Genomic DNA, 25823 nt, shown 5'->3' with positions numbered 1-25823 from the left:
ATCCAGGCAGAATAAAGATTTGAAGGCTGCCCATGGAACACGGTTGTACACAAAGACGTTAATTATCATCCAGTAAATCTTTGAGACCAAAAAGCAGAAGAACGGTGTTAGCCGTCTTTAGACAACAGAGCCTTAAAATATTGATAAAAATAATATTTACCCGGGTGATTTCTTAGTCTTTATTTTGAATTTGTCCAAATCAACTTCATGTTCGCCCTCCTTCGATTTCTTCCGCTTTCTTTTCCAGCAGTCAGGGTTTATTTTTCGTCTCTCATCGGCCATTACTTTGGCCTTCGTAGCATACTCTTGTCGTTCAGTGAGGCTCAGCTCTCGCCACTGCTCTCCAAGAACTTTACTGATCGCCCTTCAAACATAAAACCAGAGTTATATTTCCCAACGTCAATTTTACGACAAACTATAAACTCATGGCAACATTCTTCAACGAATACAACACGTGCTCCAAATTTTGATGGAGAACAAATACACATCTGCCAAGTTCTCAGAATTCTGGTTAGATTACTTCTCCGATCAAAAACTTTAATGGCTCAGGTTTATAACATTTTGTTTGTGACATATTGCAAATTTAAATCGCTGACAGAAACAAAGGAGAAGTTAGCGAAAAGCAATCTGGCTAATAAAGTGTATACCCCATGCAGCATAATGCGGAAGGCGGATGACGATAAGAAAGCAAAGAACACCTGCCAGTTCTACCATAAATAATGGGGATATTTCAACAACCAAAATACCCCACATCCCTCTTTTATCTACAAAACTTTGGTACCAACCAAAGCAACAAAGGAACATAGTACCAACCTGTTGTCTTTTCCAGGATATTTCTGTGTAAGCTCTATCCGCATTTTCTTAGCAAAAAGCATAAATCCATTCATTGGTCTTCTTTGCTTTTCTTCCAAATTGTTTACCTTCCGTTTCCGCTTAGGTTTTCTAGGAAATAGTTGTGCTCCGTGATTCTCTTGATTCTCATCGTGGTTCATGGATTTAGCCTATTGAAACAGACTCAGTGAATTAAGTTCTGTAAACCATCGAGTTCTGTAAAACTGTGGCTAAATGAAGTGGCTGGTGAAAAGTATTGACTAATGACATATTGTAAGTACGTACCAGAGACGGTTCCCCGGTTTGCATAACCATTGAATATTGTACATCCCTAGGCACAGAGTCAGCAGGAGAAAACGTTGCTGAAGTTGTTGGAGACATAGCGTCACTGGCAGGCGAGCTTGCGGTCACAGATGACGTCGACAAGAGCGATGAAGGTGGGAGAGGTGGCGGTGGTGGAGGCCGTTCGTTCGCCATTTCTTGGCGCTGGAGAAAAAAGGAAAATGTCAAATTTTGCTATGGCATTCACTCTTTTTTAAGCTACCGCATCTTTCCAAGCATGACAAGTGAAGGTGCGAAAAGAACAAATTCTCATGGAAACTTAGGGTCTGCCCTAAATGTTTGTAGTTAAAACTCCAAAAAGGGCGCTTATACACGGAGACTGTTTTTAAGGATAGTGTAAACTGACACTTAATTATAGGTCACCGAAACGAAGCACAATGATGACATGAAGAGCGACGATACCTTGGCCATTGCAGAAAGAGCACTTGCAGCGGAGCTGTCACTTGATCCAAATGAAAACCTAACGGAAGAAAAGATACTGATTACTCAAGCCCCAGCAAAACAACGAATATTTCAATCTGTTGCGGTTCGAAAGTGTAACTGACTGAGCTTAGCTACTTCACAGCTACTGAAGCGCTAACCATAGGAGTAAAGGAAATTCTCAGCCATGCCCAGCTTACTTCTAATCTACTCCTGTAAATACAAAAATAGCCGAGGAAATGCAACAGTTAGAAACTGAATCATACTGCATTAAGGCCATGCATTACACACAGTATTCACAACACGATCATAGTTTCGAGCTCCATATCAACTGACTGATTTTTTACTTGACGAGTACATAAAAAGAAATGGCAAGAGATTTTAAAAACATTTCAAAATTACTATGAACATTTTGTGATAATAGAAGTTATGTTGACAATGACAGCTTCTTTTTTATCGAATTTCCTTGCGAGTCAACAAATAAGAACACAAATCATAAACAACACATGTAACCTTAGATAAACATTTGGCGGAAATTCAATCCAACATGTCAATGAAATGGTACTCACGCTTCAGTGCACGCGACGAGAGGCGATAAAGTGTTCGCATTCGTATCTTTGTTCTGGTTCGATTGAATACAGATATCCCCCTTTTGTAGACTCCTGAAGGGGATTCCGTACCTGGCCATGGCCTCGTTTGGGCATGGTGATGACCAGCCTCTGTGCTTGACAAGAAACGGATGGTCCACAGGGCACTTAACAAAGAGCCTTGGTTGCCCTGGCGTCGTAGACTCGAACGTTATCAAAACGCGATCCTAAAAAAATAAAAATATAATCAATATCTGCATTCTTGGTAGACAGCCTTACAATCTGTGACAGCCAAAAACAGCCTGTTATGAATTTCGTATCAAACAAGATTGCAATCAAGGAAAATAGAAGATTGTTTTTCAACGCTCAATAGAAGAGATACACAGCGGATCATCCCTAGAAAGACACCAAAAACAGGCAAACGGCAACAACGAAAGATTGCCTTTTTAATCAGGTAGTCAATCGGGTAGATCAGTGACGAATTAACCTTGAGTACACTGACCTTCGCCCCCTTGGTATTAGACATCATGTCCTTGGTCTCCTGCATGTCAGTTACTATGAGTCCATTCACAGAGTAGTTAGCCTCTTCACTCTTCTTATTCAGCAGTGAGTTATTACTGCAACTCAATTCCTCAACCCTCCGGTAATCATCGTCCCTGCTTTCAAATTTGATGCTACACCCCTTGATGAAACAATGCCAGACGGGGGACGGCCAGGCCTGAGTCGTCCAAAAAGGCTGTGGTGTGCTGACATTATCTATGAACGGGGAAGGAGGAAGCGATGATGATGAGGATGGCCCCCGTGCCTCTCCATCGTCGTCCTCTTGGTTGTGCCGCGAGCTGCTGAGACCAGATGTGTTCAAATACTGCAAAAAGAAATGAAAATGCTTGACTGGTGAAACGTGCAGGCAAATAACAGGAGCAAGGATTACCCAGAATACAAATTGTGAACTTTCTTACCAGTCTTCATCTTTGAAAAAGTTAATTTGACAATATCTTTGTAACATTTCTTGTGTAAACTTTTCAAATAAAAAGTCTTGTGTAAACTTTTCAAATAAAAAGTTCAATACAGAATCTACATAGAGGCTATATAGAATTTAAGAGGTTATAGAGGCTAAGCGGTTAGATAGAATCTGTAGTGATGTATAGAGGCTTGTTAAATCTAGCAGCTCTCAGGCCACAGTATGATTTTTGCCTGACAATACAGGAAATAATTCCTTTAACTAAAATAGGAAAAAATTTGTCATTCTTGATTTTGACGAACTTGTTTTGATTCTGACGAACAACGACGCACTTGATTTTGATTTTAGAGACCAATTAGCTAAAAAGTTATCGAAGAAATAAACAAATTAGTTCCTATATGGTGGTTTGATGAAATGAAGCAGAGCTAGTCAAATAAAAGGGCAATTACAAAATTATGACCGTAGGTTAACATATAACACGAAGAGGTCGGTAAACAAACGATTAAAAGACCCCCAAGGCTTATGGCATAAAAAACCCCACCAAGCAGTGCAACAACAAGGGTAAGAGTTATGACAACTTTCGATCTGACTTACCGTCGGAGGCTTGTCTGGAAAGAAAAATCGGGTGAAACTTTTCGTCATCCAGTCGGGCGTAGATCCAGCACCAAGCAATCCGGGGGTAAGCGTCAAAGGAAATGGGCTTTGTACTAGTGGACTGTGTGGGCTCGTTGCAAATTCAGCAAATTCGGTTAAACGATTCACTTCCGGGGGAACAAGCTTGTTGCTGTCGTCCCTTTTCTCGTCATTTGAAGAAGACGGGGGCTCAATAACGAGAGCTGGTGGAATGGGCTTTGATGAGCGCCTCTTTGATATTGACGGGGGTTCTAATACTACGAACAAAGAAGATAATGAAGTATTGCGGCGCATAAGAAACACAAAAAAGCTCTAAGGAAATTCCTTGCTTTAAATGACATTCTAAAAACATTAGTATCGCGTTACCATCGATATCAAATGAAAGATCACTACTTTATAATCAAAGCCAAGTTATTTTTGGATTACAGCAATTCTTCGATCAAATATAATGGAACAATTGGCAGAGAGTGCATACAAAGTGTAGCTAGCGCAACAGTTGATGGTATTAAAGTCGAAAAAATGCAATTCTCTTTAAATGAAATAGATGATAACTTACAAATCTAAAAAAATGACGAATATCCCTTTTTCAACATTAACCCCAAATACGAAACACTCTTAGAAAGGCATGTCTCAATTGAAAGACACTGACGCCTCTGATCGAGTATAATTGAATCAATCTGCAAAATACCTGTATTTCCATTGATATCCACTTTCTGCGAAGATTTTAACTCAATTAAACCACATTTTGGCTCTCTTTCTTCCGGGGTTTTATCTCTACTTCCTGCACTTGATTTCTCATTGCGATCGTCGTGGTGATTGTTCTGCAATGCATTCGATCGATCTCCCTTCAACGGTATGTCTTTTCCAGCAGCACTTTGACGCAAAGCATATTCGCTTCTAGAAACTGTCGGCTTCACGAATTCATCCGAGGGCGTTTTTGGGGCAGTCATAGTTCGAAAAGGGTTCCGAGGTACCTCCTCGCTAGACTTTAGAGAATTATAGTCATCTCTAGATGAAAAATCACTGGGGCTACGGAAATATTTATCGTTTGGTTTCTGAAAATCAGTTCTACCATCGAAAGCACTTGCTAGGGGATAACCATCAGATTTTGCAGCCTCGTAACGGTTCAACGGATAGCCTCTCATTGAATAGTCAAAGCGAGGATAGCTGAAGCGCGACGGTGCTTCATTCCTTGTGTATCCAATAACTCCAGGGTATCGATCCTGTGATGCCATCGACCTTTGTAAGTAGTAGTCCTGTACAGCACTTAATCTCTGATGAAATTCACTTCTTGATGAATAGCCATCGCGCAAGCTGTCTCTCCAGTAGTCTCTATAACTAGGCTTAGGGCTGTAGCCTTGCGAGCCTAGCCTCATGCCCTCCTCAAACCTGTTATTAGCTCCTTCCGCCCCGTAACGAAAGCTACTGCTATCGGGATGTGAACCGTAACGAAAGGTCTCCTCGGCTTGAGATGCATAGCGAATATTTTCGTCTTCGTCATAGGACGAAAGCCGTAGTCGGTTGTTATTTTCTTCCGGTATTTCGGTCTTAAAGTCAACCGAGCGCTCGCGTTTGAACGGATTGTGGTCAGTTTCTGACTTGAATTCACGTTTATAGTCAGAAAGTGAGTTGTTCATTCTCAGTACTGTTTCGTGCTGTTGGTGTTGTTGGGGACTCTGTTTCGATATGAGTTCTTCCTGAGGCAAAGATGGAACAACACAATCTTCATCGCACGTCGATTCGCTTTCGTTGCCATTTATTGACTAAAACAAGCAAAGGATCAAATGAAATATCTTTCAATTTTCTATCAACTAATTATCTTCCCTAGTTTTCCTATGTCTTCATACATGACCTGTCACAGATATCAATTATAATTCACAAAACCATCCCTTCTCTGGACAACAGCAACATATCTTCACAGAAAGTAGGAAAATTTGTACGATTCACTTAATTGATGATATCATTTTTCAAAGGAGTGGATACCTTATCAAAACGAAAAATTAGTTGAAGGAAACTTGCACTCATGGTAAGCTCCGTAAACACAGGATCAGTGTAAAATCAAAAAAGAATTTAAGTTTGGATGTCATTAAGATCCAGTTTTTGCTTTCAAAAGAAATACACTAAAATTTTCAATTTACTCGCCAAAGGAAATGGTGCAATTAGTATGGGGGATGGTGCAATCAGTGTTGGGAAAAGTCAATTAGTATTGGGGGGGGGGAGGGGGGATGCAATTTGAGTAAAAATTCCAAAAGGCTACTCGGCGATCTGTCCAGCTTATCGTTATGAGAGGGAAGTTGTTGCACCAAAATTCAAATAAAAAACAGAAACATGCCTATCTTGAGATAACAGATTTTCATGCAGACACCAAAGAAAATCAATCTCGAAATTCTAACAAAAGAAATATCGAAAAGAACATTAAGCGTAGAGGCTGGACCACAGGATTGGGGGTAAAGCAGCAACAAATAGGTTAGTCGCTCTGGATTTCAAAGTGCGCTTCGATCGAGTTAAAAAACTTAGGATCAGAATAAAAACTTGCCTCTTCGCTGCGTGAAGTTGATGGTGGTTTAATCTTAGAAGCAACAGGCTCAAAATTATGCGATTTTCTCAAATGATACTTCAAGCCGTTTGCACTCTTGAACTTTTTCATACAATATCTGCACTGATGTGGTCTTGGGTCCGACGCATGTGATTTCAAATGATACCTGTAGCCAGGTGAAGAGCGAAAAACTTTACCGCAGCCTTCTGCGGGACACCGTAGAATTCGCTTAGCATCTGGGGGCCTTGGTTCTGTGTCCTACGAAAAAAATATTAAACTTAAGAAAAATCTCAATGTTTTCTTACTTTTGCCAGCATTGTATTATAACACTTACCTAAATTTAACACTTCTACATTCTCCACAAAAACTGAAATAAAGGACTGCCTCTAATAAACGCCACCCGCGACAAACGCCCACTCTAAACATTGCAAACATCGAAGGTTCACATTTTTGTGCATGAAAAAGAATATTTCAAGTTAAAACTTTGAGTATCACATTATAATTTTAAAAAACATTATGATCATCATCAAACTTTTTAACCTTACTGGGATCTACGTTTATCATTATTTTAGAATGGAATACAGATTTTAGATGTTAGCTATGCTAGCGATTAATTTCTGGTTATAAGACAGACAAAAGGTAGGTTTACCTCTCTCGACTCAACATATCAAAATAATCATGTTAACTAGTTCAGCCCTATATTGACAGCTTCATTAGAATTGCAACATGTTATAATTTAGACAATTTAGCAATTATTCTTTGACAAAAACCAACTACGGTTAAATTCGTCGTTTTCCTCTATAGAACACTTTGCTATAAAACACCTCTTTTTATCAAACGCCGCCATCGATTAAATGTTTGCCTCTAACCTCTCTCAATGCAATGCCAAGTCACTTTTTTGAGGAAATACATTTAAAAGAAAGATAATAAGCTGCGTATATTCTTTGCTAAAGCTGGAATGCACTGGATGTGCATTTCCATAAAATTCGCAACGTGTGCAGATCAACGCGCGTATCCATGTGGAAAATAAAATGTTGAAAGCAAAATGCACAAACTCTTCCTTTTGTAGAGTGTATAAAAACTGGGATGATTTGTATTATAAAAGGTTTTACGTCCCTGTATTTCTCTTTCCCTATTTCATTTACAGTTTCGTTTCACCGCCTCGAGGTCTGTTTTAAAAATGACTGCGTGACCGGGCTATGACGTTACATGAGCAATCAAACTGTCTGTCCGCCAGTCTGTCAGCAGACGCGTGCGATTACACGCGGGTAATATTGCCAGCGCACGCTACACTAAATGGATTACGTTTAGGTGTTTTCAAGAATAATAATTAGTATGCTGACACCTGATTTCAATTTCCAGTTGTTTACGAGATGCACAGCGCAAACAACATTAATTGCTAATTATTTACTAGAATTAAAGTAAGTTCTGTTCGCGAAGTATTCATCACTTACACTAAGTTCATTACAAGGGCGATTAGGTGTGGCAGGGAAAACCCAACGTAATTATGATCGGTATTGCAAACTTTATAGACAATGAACTTTGATTAAATGAGACTGATCAAAATCAACATTGAGATTAATTAAAAAATCATGAACAATGCTGTTTGCCAAATGAGAAAACAATAGTTTAGAAATTCACACGGTTTATGGTAATTATAAATGCAGCTGTCACTGCGTCTGATGACAAAATAGGATGTCTTATATGATCGATGTCTAAAACGAAGGTATTTTTTGATGCAAAAATTGAAAGGAATCTTAAATTACTGGGCTAGTAGAAAGTAATAACAAATAGAAAATAAACTGCCTGTAATCGACTTCAAATTTAACCACACTACGTAGATATGTCAATATAAACTGAAGTGTATTTAGATAGAGTTGGTTTATAGTCGTTTCTGTGATACCAGCAAAACATCTGAATAAGGAAAGTATATTAACACTTCGAGCCACAAACTGGAGTTTCATCACTTATTAGCAGCCCTACTACAGTGATCTCATTATAAAATTTTTAAAAATGAGTTCATTAAGAAATTACATAACAAAGTTTTCATTAACGTACTTGACTTTTTTAAGAATATGCATAATTTTTTCAACTTTATAATGAAATTTTAGATGAACAGGAAGGCAGGATTCTCTTTAATTACAATTTGAAAAATTAGGTGCCCGAATAGCAGGCCTGGAGCAATGATACAGTTGCCCAAGGGTTGGGCGGAATCAACGAAATTGAGTAGACCATTTTGTACATAGCTGGCTAAGTGGAACAGAATGACAAAGCTTTGAGCTGTGGCTCGTGTAACACCAGCAAAGAAATTTCAATTGGTACATTTACCATATTATGAACAGCTAGAATGAAAATTTGAACACGCCAAGTATCTTTTACAAAAATTCTTGTAATTAAAACATCGTTTTATAGAGAGTTAAACAGATTTCGTTACGGAAGAAATTCGACCAAATAAAAAAAGGAATTGCATTCCATAGTTTTAGGCCTTGTCATATGGAAGTCAGACTTATGCGGAACTTCGACTCACGGGGAAGAAAGTTGGTTTGCATTCGCTTATTAGGATGAAATGGCGCAAATCCCAGTGTTAAAAGCGGCAATATTTGGGTCAAATCCTTGAATTTGCTTGCAAAGCAAAATCGACCAGACTCCGTTCTCACATTCGCCACACTTTTACTGCAGCTGAAGTGCTTGCCATCTGAAGGGACCAAACTGCTTTTTGGCTTTCTTCCCAGTGGCGTAAAAAGGAAAATTCTCAAAAGGGGCGAGAGATTTAGATTTTCCGACTAAAAGCTAATTAGGATTTAAAATGTTAGGATTTTTCTGGCATTTCTGGCACTAAGGCACTTTTAAGTATCTTACCTTATTGTAAGAGATTGCAAATCTGATTCAGACCAATGAAGGAAGTCGTTCTATGCAGCTTTTTTATCTTGTCTCTCAAATTGTAATCCGTAGATGGCTTAGATAACCATGTTATATTTCCGATTACAGGGGAGTTACTCGCCCCCTTTGACCCCCTCTATCTACGCCACTGGAACACCCTTTCAAACAAAATTGCAGAATAACGGGGATTACTTAGATAAAAATAGAAACTCTCTTTAGCTCCTCTTAATAGGTTCTAATAGGCAATGGACCCTTTCTGAGCCATCTGCAAATGCAGCGCTGCTGTGCAGCATGTGACCTTCAACGACCTTCACTGTTATACGGCGGACAATAGAAAAAATGGAGTTATTTATGTAAGGAAAAAGTCAATTCGAAGACAGATAACAGGAAACGCAATGCTAAAGTGCGTGGCATTTGTACATCAAAACTCAAGTGCAAACAGGACGCAGGAAACGAATGACTGTATATTTCTTTGGAAAAATCATCACTTTGTCCAGGCAGCGAACCCTGGAAACCTTAGCACTAGGTTGCGTAAGAGAGGTTCCAGGAAAAACTGGAGTCCGAAAACAAGGCCTAAAAACATGCAGGTGATAACTCGTTCATTCATATGAACATATTACAACTCAACAGATAGGTGGATGACTTAATGTTTCAACAATCATGCGGTTTTCACATGAAATGGTCATTTTTTATTTTTGACTTGTTATTATAGGAACCAGACAATTTTTTTGTCGATGCTCTTACTCTTTGGATAATTTGAGGCTTAAATGTTCTTACAATTGTTTATTTTTCAACATTGAATTTTCTACAAAACGACACTAAACAACAGTTTTGCAAGAAATATTTAGCAGCACGGCCGATTTGCTGATAAAATCACCATGTTCTGTTTACACAAGAGAACATTTTAAAACGTAATGCTTTTCTTGTAATGTCTCATAATCTCATCTGAAGCTAAGTATGCACTTACGTTGTTTTTTTTCTTTTAGCAAATCGAGCCCCGGTGTTCTTGTGAATTGAGTTCTTGTATAAAAGAGTTTAGTTGACGCTAACCATCTTACTGAATAAAATGGATGAACAACAAGCCGAGTAGCCTGAAATTTGTCTTATATTCGTTTTATTTTAGGGTCAATCTGAGCCCTAGTGTAATTCTAGAGTTTATTCTTACAATTTTTGACGTAACTTCAAATTTCATATTTTACCTCAGTAAGATAATAACGTCACAACTAGGAAAGCAAATAGGGAGACATGAAGCTGGGCTTTGTCTTTGGTCAGTTTCTAAAGAAGGTGAGAATAAGCAGTACTTGTGTCCATGTTGTATCTAGGTATCATGGCAATTAAGATAGGCTCCTTCGCAGAAAATGTTCTTTAAGTCAGGACCATATACGTTCCTTCAGTTAGAGCTAGCACAGAGAAAGTGAAAAGTAAGCCTCAAAATTCCAATTGACGTTATTGCAGGCCAACAATTGAAAATTTGAATCACACGATGTTTTATTTGGTTTTCTTATATCTTTTGGGAACTTTCAACCGAACACTCGTGAATGATGAGAAATCGTCATAACTAATGACCCTTCGCTAACGCATGAGTTCCTTTAAGGAGGAAGCATGTGGTGCCCAAGTCCATTGTGAAGGGTAACTTACAAATAACCGTGCATAAGTGGAGCAGGCAGGGAAAACGCTGTCTTCGCCGAAACTGATTTTCTACTGATGCATAGGGAATAACTTTTGAACAACCGCTCGAACTCCTACCAAAAAAAAATATTACGTAATATAGGCAAATTTCACACAGGGGTACGAGACAACCTACTCTGATTACATAGCAGCTCGAGGTTAATGTCCCTATAGCAAATACACAAAAGATGCAGATATGGCTGAGGGTATCACATCGCTCTGCCGGTAAGCTTTCGATGCAATAATCCAGCATTTGAATACTTGTGGCCTAGTGATAAAAGCTGAAACCTTGGGACTCAATTACACCAACGAACCCCATCAAAATAGGTATCAGACAATGTAACCCCATTGAATATCGGTTACCCCGCATTACGCTATTTTTGAATAGATATTAGTTCTGTCTACCTCACAATATACTGTTACGCATGTTTGCTGTGGCATTCGGCCATGCTAGTGCTTCACTGGGCTACAGTCACAGTAACAAAGAAACCAGGGTTTAGCAATGCAGAAAAGTTGCCACAAACCCTCTCAAAACAAAAAAGAGAAGCTTAGTTTTCTATCGATGTCACTACTACAGGCATTGTCAAATACCTAAACCATAGTCCTATAGTAAAAAGCCTGAACCATAGTCCGTAAGCCACGCCTAAGAACAAAAGGTGTGGCTGAAGAGGAAAACGATTTTTGAGAAATGATCATTGGTTTCTGGGCCTCTTATTTTCATTGGATATTTTAGCGAACTGATGCAAAAATACATGAAGATGATGCTAACATATACTCAGCAAGCCTTGAACACTTAAATCTGACCAAGGCTAAATGTAAGACCAAAGCTCATAAGCAGAGCATAAATACAAAGCATAAACGACGCCAAGCCTAATAAGTGAAGGAATTACAAATAATAAGAATTTCTTACGGCACTGCAAGAACGCAAATGTGTTTTCTGATAAAGTAACCTTGAATTTCTAAGTTTGACATGAACAGTTGTACATGATGACAAGGAAGAAAAAATGGGCGGAGCGGGCGCTAGAATGAATGGAACACTTTGTCCAGGCTTGCGAGACGTTTTAGTTGCGCTGAAAATGTAAAAAAGCTGGGAAAAGGCTTCGCAGAAGGGAATAAAAATTCTGGATCAAAATAATACAAGAACGTCTCATGCAAGATGGTTTGGCAGCCTTGTGGTAATTGGCAATGAAAGACCGGAATTACGAAAAAGCTATCTTAAATAAGATAGAGAATTTTTATTTCACTGCAAACAATCAAGTAATAATATTTGCATAGGGAAATCCCAGAATATTGTGCAATATTTTAAAGAGAACTTGGAGTTAAGCCTCCCGTAATTCCGAAAAATCCGTCACATTTCCGATACTGTGACGGGAAATCATCTTCGCCGGAGATAAATGAATATGAAACTAAATGATATTTATAGGGTTGGAAGAGAAAATGTCCAAATATATGATAAGATGCATTCTTTGGAACATTGGGAGCAATGAATGAATGGCAAGGGTACACAAAAATTATAACCACAGCGAAAAGTAGCATGGTACCTGGTGAAGAAATCCTTGCTGGCCTGCAAGATAACACTGAAGTTGTTCCATTGGACTCAGACATTGGCTCAAAAGATCCATAACTTGCGAGAGCTCCAAATTGAGCAAAAAATCATCTTCCATCTTTACAACTTATTCTTTGCTCCAACACTCAACAACGATAGCGGGGTTTATAAAACAAAAACAAGTCTGAAACGCAAGGCTGCATCAGGGCTGCTATTCATCTGCAGACGGGATGTTTGCAATGCTGCTGGCATACAGAGCAGCACCTGACGGTACAATTTCAGTCTGATTTATCACCAATTCATGGCATTTCACTTTACAAGCCAAGTTTGCCCAGGTTTTGATGCACTCAGCTCACAAAAAAGCGGCACTCCGTTAGCACAAAACCCAAATAAACTTATCTTCTGCTGTTGCGCGTAAATCTATTTCGAATTTGCTTCACGCAGTTATATCTGCCGGTGTCTGTTGCGAGAGTCTGGTGCCCTTCAAACTATGACAGCTGATTTCGGGTGGCCCTTGGTCCGATTATCTACCAATTTGAATATCTCCCTGACTCTGGTCGAGCATTCGCATATCAATAATGGCAGTCACGTGACAAAACATGAAGGAAACGCATGATCATGTGACAAGCAATACACCGGAGCTAAAACTCAGAGCAGCTTGACGGAATTCATACACAGTTAAAAAGACTGCATCAGACAATTTTTTCATTTTAAAATTCAGTGGTAAACATTTTCACTTGATATGGCTTTTTTCGATAAAAAGCAAAATCAAAGGAAATTAAAAAAAATTGATTGGTTAATCACAAAATGGCAATCAAGAGAGCAGCGAGGGGGCTTATTAATATTTCATTGCAGAGACGCTGGAGAAAACAGGACAGTTTAAACCCTTGTGCTTCATTGCGAGAATCACTGACGCGGCGGGTTCGATTTCGCGTGAATTCGATTCCAGTTCAAATAATTCTTTACAAACACAAGATGCCAAAGCATCAGTAATTAAGGGGCAAATGCATTCAGCCCATTAAAGATGTGTACTTCATTTCTGCATAGGGATAAGATTCTGGGGCTCGTGGAGCTAAAACTCCTAAGCGCTTGGAAATTATTGAAAACCGATGAGTGTCGAGGGGCAAAAATCCAACTTGCCCGAGCATGCGCCCTGAAAATAATTGATGATGTGCCTATTATCTCAATGACTTTCCCTTTTCTCTTTACCAATCATAGAGAAATGTCAACATGGGCTCACAAGACTGGCTAATGAACAAATCGAAACAATCAAGTTACCCTTATCAAGCTGCCTCAAATGATATTTCTACCAAAAAGCGCTGCTAGATCGAAAGGAGAAATAGCTTAGAATGCTGAAACTGCAAAACTGAAAAATTTATGACTTTCCTCCACAACTAATATCTTTAAAAAAGAATTGTGATTAAAAACTTCAGCTCTTGATACAAGTGATAGAAACAGGTTCGTACGCTGCGTATTGGGCTTAAAAAACCCGCTGCAAACCAGGAATTAGAGCTGTAATGCGGTAACTCCAGGCCATGATAACAATACGTCATACTTGACTGAAAGGCAAGCAGCTGCGGTTCTTTTCCAAACAGTGACTGACAAGCTCTAACTTTGTACCGCAACTCGACACTTAGAAGTGGAAAGCAAGTGGACAAAAATGGTTCGATGAAGGACACTTAATGGCGATTGAATGAACTAACGCGTAGTTGATTAGTTTCACTGTACAGGGTTCCTTGTGCCATACATGTGAAAGAACTATTGCCGTACAGTGTTGTGAAATTTGAGCTCACTATCTACCACAAGTACATAATAAGTCCTTAGCCAAGGGGTTCTAAGACGATAATTTCTTTGCGCCTTGCCTGCTGTCTGCCTACGTTCAACGGTCTTTTTGATATTCAATCGCATAGCATTATTCTCAAATTTTATCGTCGTTCAAATTCTTCCTCTTTACTGTCCATTCAAACCAGTCAACCCATTTATCAGCTATGTGTAACTCAGAATTTATATAATGGCGATAACTGTACAAAATAACGGCTTAATCTGAACAAGATGGCAGAACAGCTCAATGTTTGGAACCGAGAACGATAGCCTTTGACAATGTTGTAGAGATCAGCGACTGAAGCAAAATGCGATCTCCTGTCTCTTATTGCCTAGAAAATTATCTACAGTTAAGTGTAGAGTAATGTACACGTAATAATGGGAGAGAAAACTTGAATTTACTGCTTTCTGGTAACGACATCTTTTCCTTGCTGTCTTTCCCAAAAAACCTTTGACAAACACTACTTGAGACATTGTAGGGACAGCTAACAGGACAAAAAGGACAATTTGGATCGCCCCACTACAGCATTATCCCGATTTACTGATATCAAGCATAGGTAGTTTTTAATATACCGCGCGCTTCCGAAGAGAATTCTCAAGTCTTCTATTCAGTATGATGTATTACAAAAATAACGCGACAGAAATATATTGTAGACTTCATAGCTGAACCGGTTTTGATGTATCAAATTCAGCCGGATCCAAATGCCGACGGAATGCGAATCTAGTATATTCCTTTCCAAACTTTTAAAACCCCTGGGTCCTAATCGGAGCTAGAACACAGTCTATAATTTCGAGATATCCTGTCAATTATACTCACTTTATATACATTTGTAAATAGCAATAAAATGAGCTAAATTTATTGTCGTTCTTTGACAAGAGTTTCCTAGCGCAAAACTCATGTTAAGCCCCGTTTGTAACTCTATTGGGCTGCAAATCCAAATACAAAGTCCACAAAATGATGCCGTTTATCTAAGGTAAGCTTTCTTTGACAATCAATTATAATTAATAATTAATATTGTACTCGAATTTCATGTACTGAATTAAATTCGATCCCGTACATTGAATAGTGATGTCATGCATTCGGACAGGAGATAGAGAAAACCCAAAAAGGGTATTAGGGCAGGGCAGGGGTACTAAAAGTAACGAAGAAGTCGTCACCTAGTTTGTATTGCAAGTTTCTTCCTCATATACCATATAATTTTTCACTTTTCAATACAATGTTGAAAGCTTAAGTAAATAATGCAGTTTTTCAAACCGATGCGTTAAAAGAGGTTAGAAAATCAAATTCTTATTAGCTTGACAAAATAGATTCAACTCTTTACAAAGATAAACATGGAAATTGTAACTCAGTACTTGAAATCTTACTTGTTTAGTTTGAGATACTAGGGAAAGCGCAGGAGCCTTGAATGTTGTAAGAGTCTGGGAAGCAGGAAGAGGTTAGAGCATTCCAAACTTCGGCAGCAGTTTGAAGATACTGAGGGAAGGTGCCAATTCAGTTTAGTTTTATTTGAGCTGTTCAAGAGGCTGGCCCTTCGATATGGGAATGACTTTTGAACAGCATTTGTTTTCAGAAGTGGCAATTTTAGGCCTATATTTGTTGAGCAGAGTACACGATTATCGTTTTTAATGTATCTAAGCATAAATTCAATTGAAGAAAAGAAGAAAGCATAATAGGAATTGGGAGTGGTAGGCGCTCACCGGCATAAAACAAAACTGACTTGCTGGGTAAAAGAAGGATGAATACAGTTAACAACGTCTTTTTGATAACAGCAACCTCAGATAGAAAACCAGCCTCTTTTTAAACCAATGTCTTACAAAGCATGCTTTTAATTACATTGGTCTTACTTCAATCTAATGATAGTCCCCTATAACATTCGATGAATATAAGGTTTTTGCAATATTTCAAGAGTTTTTTCTCCCACGTTCACTGGTTAATGAATAGACTACCTTTGAATATGACTAAAAATCATAAACAAAGCTGACCACTAAAGAGCATACTGCAAAACTGCTGTTTAGGTTAATGTTGTAAAGAAAAGAAGGCAGGGCTTTATATATTTTTCAAACAGTTTTAGCCGGTTTTAAAAATATCTCAGCCCCTAAACCATACATAGCCAAAATGCTTAAACATCCAGACAGCCTGTTTAATAATAATAATAATGATGATAATAATAATAATTATGGTTTTCCGGTCTTAACGCTGCTAGTGCTTTACAGTTGGTAAAATTTATCACAAAGAACGGTGGTGCAAAATATTCTTTGTTAAAACATATCTCTGCCAACAGCTTGATTCAATAAATATATTCTGTCGTTTTTCACTATTCTTAGTATCTAGTAAACTAACAAGGACCGTTGGCATAATCGGTATACCGTTAGGTAGCTTAGCCATTTGTTTAAGCATTAGGAGGTATATCGAGCTATAAGACAAATATTTACAATGATAGCAATTAGGCTAACAGTGAAGTTTGTTTCAGAATAAACCCAAGAAACAATATTTATACCGGGTTTATACCAAAAAGTGATGCATCAAGGCTGTTTTGAGCATCGAGCAGAGTAGTGAATTTGCAGTGAACATCTGCACAAGTAGTAAAAACAGAATAGCGAATATACGAGCTTAGGTCTCTTAAAAAAAGCTTGGTCACACTCTTGAACACCATGTTGTCTTGATATGCATATCTACTCGAAAGCAAATGGCAACTAGGCCGTGGGGCTTCAAATCTGACCACATTCTTGCGGGCCCCTGTTGTCCTTAGCTATCGAACTTGGGTGCTAGAAGCCACCTCAAGCCATTGGCTGTGAGACTACAAGCAGAATACGTAAATGATTTTTATACAAGAGGGTTCTAGATAGAAGAACAGCCAAATCTTCAAGAAACACAAGGAGAGTAGAATGTCCCAAAAACAGAAAACAGAAAAACAGAAAATCAAGAAATTAAAGGAAAAATGTCAACGCATTTTGATAACTATAAAAACGATGAAACTGTTAAACTCAAAAACAAAGATTGGTAACTAAGCATCGCAAGAATATCATCAAAGCATCTTAACTGCCCAAAATAAATGGCTGAGATAATTGTCATAAAAACATTTGGAAACATTAAATACCAGCAGGTTGCGAGTAGGCGGCAGTTGTCGGCTTTTCAGTGGTTAAATTTTATATACATTTGGATAAGTCTAGTATTCTCACTATCTATAGAAGGTCCAAGGTGCTTAGCAATCGTCCCAGGACAAAGAAGTTGGTTTAAGTTTGTATATAAAAGCTATTTCTGCTAATACAGAGAGCGCAACACATCCGACATGCATTTGCATGCAATCCAACATCTGCTTCGTTTCATCCACAAAGATAAAATATAACAGGATATTAAAAAATAGTCCTTAAAGTTACGTCACCACAGTAACACATTTACGCCTCGTTTCCAAGCAGAGGCATGGAAGGGAAGGAGGAATTGCCCGATTCCCCGAAAAAATAAATGCTCAGAAAAATTGGATAGGATATCAAGTTTGGCTTTGAATTTAAAAAAAAATTGAATTTCACTTTGCATCTCACAGATCCAATTTACTAAAAAACTTCATTTTGGAGGCCCCCCGGCGTCCTATTATGTTGGAGAGTAGACGAAATAATGTCTAATTTTTCCATTATGATGTTGCTTTAGATAGCTGCTATTATCAAAATATGACAAGCTAATATAAAGTATGATACCCTAATGTTGGGAATAAACGGAGAGAATTTTAAAAACAGGTCGACCTTGAAGACAACTGAAAAGTCAAAATTGTTATTAACACTGATTTATTCAAGAATCGTGAAGAGAACAATATTGAGCCTTAAACAACGTCTATTGAGACGAAAGCAGATTTCAACTAACAAAATATAAAAAGAAAGCAATAGAAATACTAAAAAAGGGGGAGAGGACGCCTTCAATTTTCGACCCCAGTGTAAGCCTTTTTTATATAAATTGGAAAATCTCCTGCCTGGGAATCTAGCATTGGACACTAGCAAAGCGCGAACATTTTTCAAGCAAAATACAAATTTCCGCTGTCAGTTGTGGAAAGAATAAAATTCTATTTTCTACCAATACTGCCTATATCCTAGGATATGTAATACCGAAATTGTAAAATACCAGAATAATAATTCCTGTTTTAAAAAACACACCCCCCCTCCATTCTAGTTAGGTTTTCATTTACTACTTTGGAGTTTTGCGATCGACCCGAATAAAAATAATACGAGGATAAACACAACAATGACAGGTCTCCCACAGTCCGGTCCAAATGACGTAACATTGGTTGCAAAGGTAGCAACAAGCAATGAGGCAAAAATGTGAATCAAGTTTATGAAATGAAACCAGGGACATCCCGAACGAGGGGTGTGGGGGTGTCACACCCCCAACTCTGCCGTTCAGCAATTTTTCAGGTAGATACTTGTGCTTCGCTAGGTCAAATTCAAATCAGGAAGGAGCAAATGAACCAAAGATTTAGCAGCCGTTTCTTGTTAACAAAGCAACAAAGAGTTCGTGCAATATATGAAACACTCTATAGGAAGTTATATATGAATAAACAGTACAGCATGTATGTACTGATTTCAGGCCCCTTTCATCACTTCACGCTACTTCAACAACAAACTGGACCCCAGATCTCTGATGGTACAAGTCTGTGGGACGACGTCCAGTGCAATAAGGCTACGGTATGCGTCGAAGATATTTTGATATTCAAGAACGGTATGCTTGTCGTACCGCTTTCCGAGCCTTCTTGTAAATGCCAAAGTTGGACCCTTTTTTCTGCTATCCTTTTTTGAGAACAAGAAGGCCTCTCTTGTATTTTTCATAGCAACACTTATATATTCATAGTTCCCAGGGTGGAAATTTTCTTTTTGCTTTTCTTCTTTAATGTTTTTCATCCATATGCTCTTCTCGTATTTCTTTCTCCTTTAACGTTTCAATCATATCTCCAAAGAAAAAGCATCGAAAAGAAAGAAAAGGCTGTTAAACATAAACATGCCTTCTTTCCCCTTCGTCGGGCTTGTTTTATTGCACAAAATGGAAGTGGAAAGAAATTGATAGGAAGAAACTTTTCGACCTGTTTACCGTTTTCCATTTGTCATAGACTATCCATAACGTGAAGTGGAAATCCACCTTTACACCATTTTTCTTAGTTTTCTGACAAGCTGAGCTGGTCTTTTCTATGGTTTTAAACAAACAAACAGAGAGCTTGCAGTCTTCTTCAAACATGAAAAAGAGTGTATAAAGAAGACCAACAGAGAGGTCTAGAAAAAGGAAAAGAAATTCCACAATTGTGTGGCACTGCAGCAAAGATTGCTTTACATTCTGAGTAAGGTACGGCATATTCAAGCTGGCAACAAAACTCTACAGGCTTTTTCTATTACATCCCCATCTGTTGCTACAAATAAACAGTCGTCCAGCCTGATAAAAAGCGTTAAAAAATATGCCAGAAACAAGACAGAAAAGAAAAATTGACCAACCTGACAGTTTTTGTTGCAGAGAGAGATACAAAGCTTGATGAAATTTTGAAGAAGAGAATCAATTGATTAAGGCATTATCATTATTAAAATACCTTTTGTAAATTTTTAAAGGCAGATAGAAACTTTTCAGGTAAGAAAGGCATTGTCACAAAAAATTAGGTAGATTCAACCAAACACCCCGCCAAACTTAAAGGCTTTGGGACATCCCTGGATGAAACAATAAATAATTCTCATATGTATCTCATTTGTTAAATACTTTTCTAAGGGAAGCAGTATGCGGGAAGATGGGTAATCTAGCAATATATATCATCTAGATTCATCTTGGTAGGATAATTGGTAATTACTGTTCGACGAAACAAGGACTGAAAGCAAACAAAACAAGGACAGAAAGCAAACAAGCTGCTACTGTACCATGGTACAAATTTTAGAAAAGAGTGACAAAGTGTGACGTCATCAAAATCTATTTTTAAATCTTTTTAATTTTGATCATATGATCTGAAAGTAAAGCGCAAAAGATCTCAAAATATGCCAATATGAGTAATATGTTTAAAACTGGTTGATATTTCCCAAACTGGTTGATATATCCATTTGATATACCCAAATAAAAAATTTCAAAAAGTGTGCTAACGGATGATCTGGTTTATAAAAGGTTATGAACCAAATTACAGGGATTTGATGGGGAAAAGGGTCTGGACCTCATAGGACCATATTTCAGCAAAATCCTGACACATTTAACTGATTTTGCATATTTTGAAATATTTCACAAAGTCATCACTTTTTGGAAGCGCAACAACAAATCATGTACTGGGATTTCCATAAGCATATCATATGACCTTGAGAAAATGTAAAGAGGCACGAGCTAACGGAGAGAAGCTGAAAAACTGCTAACGGAAGTTTCACTATATAGATCACAAGAGCAATTGAACAGTTCGTTAACCTCTGACAACCTATAATTCATAGCCTAGAAATAAATCGATTACCAGTAGAACAGCGATTGGCTGAAAAACCACAAAATACTATTGGATATCTTGGTGAAGCACATTAATAACTTAGTAACGAGCTGTCTCGTGTTTCACTACATCTTGAAAGAGGCAGAAGATTACATATACAATGGCAGTTTCAAGGTCGGTCGGCACTTAATGAACCCTGGCAAAACTAGGAACCTCAAAAATAGAAAACCTCAATCCCAAAACAAAAATATGAGCATGATTTGTTTAGGAAAATACAAACTTTAGCAACCCATGAAAATCACGATCAATTCCAGACTAAAGCCGAAATTTTCTTTATGATAAAAACTGGACCAACTATTTGCGTTGATAAAAACCTCCAAGAAATACCTCCAAGCAGTCCTAAAATTGTTTGTGGTTCTGAAGGCATTGGGCAGGAACAAATATTTTTGAACTTTCATACATTAGATTTTCACTATAAAACATTTATCATTATAATATTTCATTGATTTATATCATTATTTCATTAGATTTCAATGTATTAAAAGATGAATATATTACGATTTATCTGAAATGGAGAGAATTTTAGTGTGTTTACAGTGGCCTAGTGTGAGATTAACCTTGGGCTGTTTAAAGAGTGTAACAATTACGTGCAAGATCTGACTACAGGTATCATATCAACAAATGTAAAGTGTTAAAAAAAATGAAAGAGAATTCTTACCCCGCTGGCCTCTTCCAGCATTTCAGTAGACTTGACAGTAAGAAATAAATCACGATGTTGAAGCTAACTCATTTGCTTTTCTTCGTAACACCTGAAAAACAAGATTGGCATTTTAGAAACACTGGTCCTAAAGGCACCAAGTTATCAGGACTAGGACAACTATCCTCATTAATTGAGAAAAGCAATATTTTAAGGTAGCAACATTTGTATCTTACCAGAATTTACTAAGCTTTACTTAACAGTAGTATATATTTGTTCTAGAAGAAACTGGTCACAATATTGCGCCTATTTTTATCAAGAAAGATCCTTGTCGTGGTGTCAGGCAAGCCTTATATATAAATATTGGTGCACCGCAAGACTCGTGCCCAGGATCGTTTCTTTTTCCTCTATTTACTAACAAAATCTTCTTAGTTTAGTGTCTAGGCATGATGAAAAGCTGAACAGTTGAAAGAGGCGTAGTAACAATGAAACGGAAGTTTTTCATAAAGACACAGAAGGATGACCGTTTCATGTTGATAAGCAATTTGCTTTAATAGAGAACAACGATAACTATAAATACAAAAAATAATAATGTGAACAATTTTTTGGCGGTACAAAATTTAAAAATTGCTTTGAAAAAAGCAAACATATTTTACATACTAAAAGCTTTTTCGTCTGACACTCCTCAGAGTATAAAATGTCAGGCAGGTCATGTGCTCACGTTTTGCTGATTGGCCTATTTCGATCTGCAACTGGGTATATATTTTTCATCGTGTTGTTTCGGACCCTAATTCTGACGTTTTAAACTCTGAGGAATGTCAGATATAAAAACTTTTAGAATGTAGGAAAAATGTTGGCTCTTTTTAAAGCGATTTCCAAATAATAATAATAATAATCTTGACAAAGTTGAGATGAAAATGCATGCTTTGACACTTCTAACTAGACAAAGAAGTTAAGGGATGTTTTGATAATTGTTTCACTAGACGTATGTTTCACTAGACGTAGATGCATGCTTTAAACTAGGTCGAAATTTTTTCACGAGCTGACTTCCAAAACGCTGAGATGTAACGCGCTTGAACCTTCTTGCGCGCTACAATCCCTGCCAAAAGTCTTGCGACACTAAACTAAATTATTGAAAATTTCCTGTTGTGCCCCCTCCCCTCTGAAAAATGTTGCTTTATGCAATGGTATATGGTTTGGTGTTGTTAATTAGAGTTCTTCACATAGCTACGATATTTAACTCTTCAGCCAACATACTTAAGCAACAGCATAGGACGCTCCAGGGACTTTTAGCTGGGTTTGTACAACCAGCGTAAAGAAGGGAAGCAAACGGAAGAGACCTGACAAGCCAAAAATCTTTGTGTTGATCATATTGGCTTGCAAAGTTGTTCTATTAAGTATCCTTTGACACTTGCAATTTATCTGCCACTAGAAACACGTAGTCCATACACAAACAACGATAGATTGGTTACAACAGAAGAGCACTGTTATGCTAAAGATTTATCATTGGATTCAAGTTTAATCGTTCTAAAGACTGGATACGTTAGCAGGTAGCAACAAAATTTGAAGAATAAATTTGCAAAGAAGGAAAAAGCTCTGGCTACTTTGAAAATAAAACGGTACTCGTGTAATAACTAATGTTTTGAGTGGCTGTTACTGCTACCGTTGCAATGCTGCTAGAAAGAAAATATTTTGCAAGATATACTGAAATGATAATGGGCTCAACCTGCTTATAATGACTTCTTCAGTTAGCTGTGGTGCTTAAGACCACTTTAAAATCAAATGCAGAAAGCCATGTAACAACCGCATATCAAGTTAATAATGGCAAAAGCATGTATTGAACAGACTGCTTGATGATGTCACGTGTCAAATAAAAGTTAACGAGAAAATGGGACTGCTTTCTTGCTAGAAAGCCTAAATTTTGAAAGAGAAGGTGGGAAACTGGCTAATACAATCAATCATTAAAATAATATTCGAAAAAGCTTTGTAAAATAAATTGCAGCAAAAATCTCAGACTTCTAGAGGCCTTTTCAAGGCATGTAAAAGCTTGCAAATCTGGAGTGCATAGGTATCATATTTGAAACAGCTATCACATCTGCGTAAGAGAAATTCTCCGAATTCTATTCAAAAGTAATCTAAGAATCGCATGAAATGAAACTGCAGGAACAAAATTCCCTTGAAGAGCAGCATACAAACAATTTTTCCATTTATATATTTCTAGCTATTCAAATGATGTATACATTATTACTTTCTTATTGGCTGAAGGTGTAATAACATACAAAGACACCTCGAATGTTTTGTCTTGGAAATAAAAATGGTGATTGGCAACTTACTCTTGATGTTAACGTAAACGCTCAAAGATACTTGTAACTGAAAGGGGAGATTGAACAGGTAGGCCATCCATTGCAAGCTTCGAAGTTGAACACACACAAACAGGTTAGCGTTATCCAGTTCATTGTTCAGTTCATAACAAAGAACCCACTATCTACGACAGCTTTAACAAACAGAATGGACGTACATACAGTGGAGAATGGGTTACTACAAAGGGAAACTGCTATGACCGCAACAAATAATGAGCCACGAAAAGGCTGCAATACAATAATTGCTGCGATATAAAAAATCTATGTATCGCTTGAAAACATATTTTATCTCCGAAAAGTTGTAGTTTCTAACACAGACTTCTTGAAAATAGTTTTATGGTTGTTAATTAGAATTGAACCACACAAAAGGTTAAGGATTAAAACAAATAAATAATACAATGTGATAAACCTAACATAAAAAAGCTATTAAATAATAAAATGAATGTAATAAAAAAGCTGAAAATAAATGTGTGTCGTACGATTACTGAGAATATAATGAATGAAAAATGAAATAAAAGGTTAACATTGTTGTAAAAACAAAAAATAAGAAAAAGAAGTAATTGTGAAGATCTGGTACCAAATTCGCCTAAATGATGAAAATTTTATTCTTCATCAAAATCTGAATATATGATAGTAAAACTGCCTGAAGGCAAATGTCTGGAAAAAATTGATACTTGAAAATCAAGCTACAACTGCAATATCGATAAAATGCATTTTCGTAGAGAAGAATCTCTAAGAAATTCGATTGTAAAGCCTAGTTTATAGTAAAGGCTAGGTAGAAATTTTTTTGGTTAGGTAGAAAATTTTCAGCAAAACGTGATAAAAACAGCTGCTTTTTGCACGAACAAAAATTTTTATAATGTGCTTGACTTGAGTCTTGATTGAGATCTTGGCAGACTTGGCAAAGTTTTTGATTGGTATTGAAATCTTTTTTCGTGTTCTTTCACATCATATTCGCCTTTGAATATTGAGATGTCATCATTTATCAATGTAAAATATCATGACGACACGTGTACCAATCATATTAAATGAAAAGTCAAAAAGGGGGCTGATAAGTATGAACTGGTATCCAGTTTCATCTTCCTTAAAGCTGACATCTATTATCCTTCCTAAACACCAGTTGATTGTGGAGAGCACAATCTATGTTGAAGTTTTCTTCCAGTCAAAAAGCAAATCGCTATTCGATATTGGTTCACAAATCACAAAGTCAATCTTTGCTGAAGATTAAAAAGATACAATGAACAATCAAATTACAATATTTTATTGGAAACATTCTCTAGACCAAATAAATTAGAAGCCCTTGCAGGATACTTGTGTGTACTATTTGTTGAGCTATTGTACACCATACTTTCATCTCGCAGAAAAATTGTTGTCCTGTTTACCAGGTTCCCAGAAAGGAAACTATTTTCTGCACCTCTGGTTACAATTTAATGCCGCAGCAAAATGCGGTATAAAACCAAACACGAATTATTGAATTAAATTCGCCGAGGTCTGCCGCATTAACAGCGAATTTAATGATTCAATGCGGGTTGGCTTTATCTATACTACACATTCGTGGCAACACAGTTTACCGCATAAATTTCCTGATGAACCTGGGATCTCTCTACAAGAGCAAGCGTGTTGATCATTAATTTTAACATCTGGCGGGAAATAAGGTGGCGCGTTTCAAAAAGATGGCTTTGCTTTTGCAAGAGAAAGAAGACGATGCAAGCATTTTAGCGAGTGTGGCTTCATGCTTGAAGGAATGCAGTCTAAAGAGAGTAATGCTGAGAGCACTGACTCTTTAGGTGTGCCGAAAACAAGCAAGGTGATAAGAGAACGGCAGGAGAAGGAGGAGAGGCCTCACCTACATTAAAGGAAAAGAAGAAACGTGTTGGTCGCATAGCAGCCTGACCAGATGAATGTACTCACGAAGCTATAAACATGGTTTGTGAGAGCGACTATAATCGCAAACAAATTATTCAAGAACACTGAAATTTACGACACGGTTGTGAAAGATACAACAGAACGCTAAACACCAACAGAACGCCTATCTCCATAGCGTGAACCTTTGTCCACAGTAAAACTGTCATGAACTCCCTTTGGTCGGTCTTTGTCTCCATTCCTACATAAAGACAATTAAGTT

The 25823-nt window shown here is 37.5% G+C and overlaps 1 protein-coding gene across 3 annotated transcripts in view; it reads right to left on the bottom strand.

Annotated features, from left to right (window-relative positions):
• The window catches only part of LOC135692380 (uncharacterized), a 38678-nt gene that overhangs the window by 1778 nt on the left and 11077 nt on the right, over positions 1 to 25823 (bottom strand). The window contains exons 1-11 of one of the 3 annotated variants that reach the window (XM_089112687.1): positions 23672 to 24124; positions 21360 to 21450; positions 6311 to 6568; positions 4463 to 5537; positions 3736 to 4031; positions 2683 to 3045; positions 2163 to 2407; positions 1576 to 1633; positions 1117 to 1317; positions 814 to 1001; positions 161 to 364 (exon numbers count right to left, since the gene is read on the bottom strand). In XM_089112687.1, coding sequence (XP_088968813.1) covers positions 161 to 364; positions 814 to 1001; positions 1117 to 1317; positions 1576 to 1633; positions 2163 to 2407; positions 2683 to 3045; positions 3736 to 4031; positions 4463 to 5537; positions 6311 to 6568; positions 21360 to 21380 — 2909 coding nt within the window. In that variant the 5' untranslated portion in view covers positions 21381 to 21450; positions 23672 to 24124. Of the gene's footprint in view, positions 1 to 160; positions 365 to 813; positions 1002 to 1116; positions 1318 to 1575; positions 1634 to 2162; positions 2408 to 2682; positions 3046 to 3735; positions 4032 to 4462; positions 5538 to 6310; positions 6569 to 12399; positions 18759 to 21359; positions 21451 to 23671; positions 24125 to 25823 lie in introns of those variants that run through there. The other 2 variants (XM_065210466.2, XM_065210465.2) reach the window with 2 other exon arrangements.

The sequence above is a fragment of the Rhopilema esculentum genome, chromosome 3 (genome assembly GCF_057945365.1).
Source record: "Rhopilema esculentum isolate cy_ngs chromosome 3, ASM5794536v1, whole genome shotgun sequence".
Taxonomy (NCBI): Eukaryota; Metazoa; Cnidaria; class Scyphozoa; order Rhizostomeae; family Rhizostomatidae; genus Rhopilema; species Rhopilema esculentum.
Note: the sequence above shows the minus strand (reverse complement) of the source record. Positions and strands in the feature narration are given on the sequence as shown.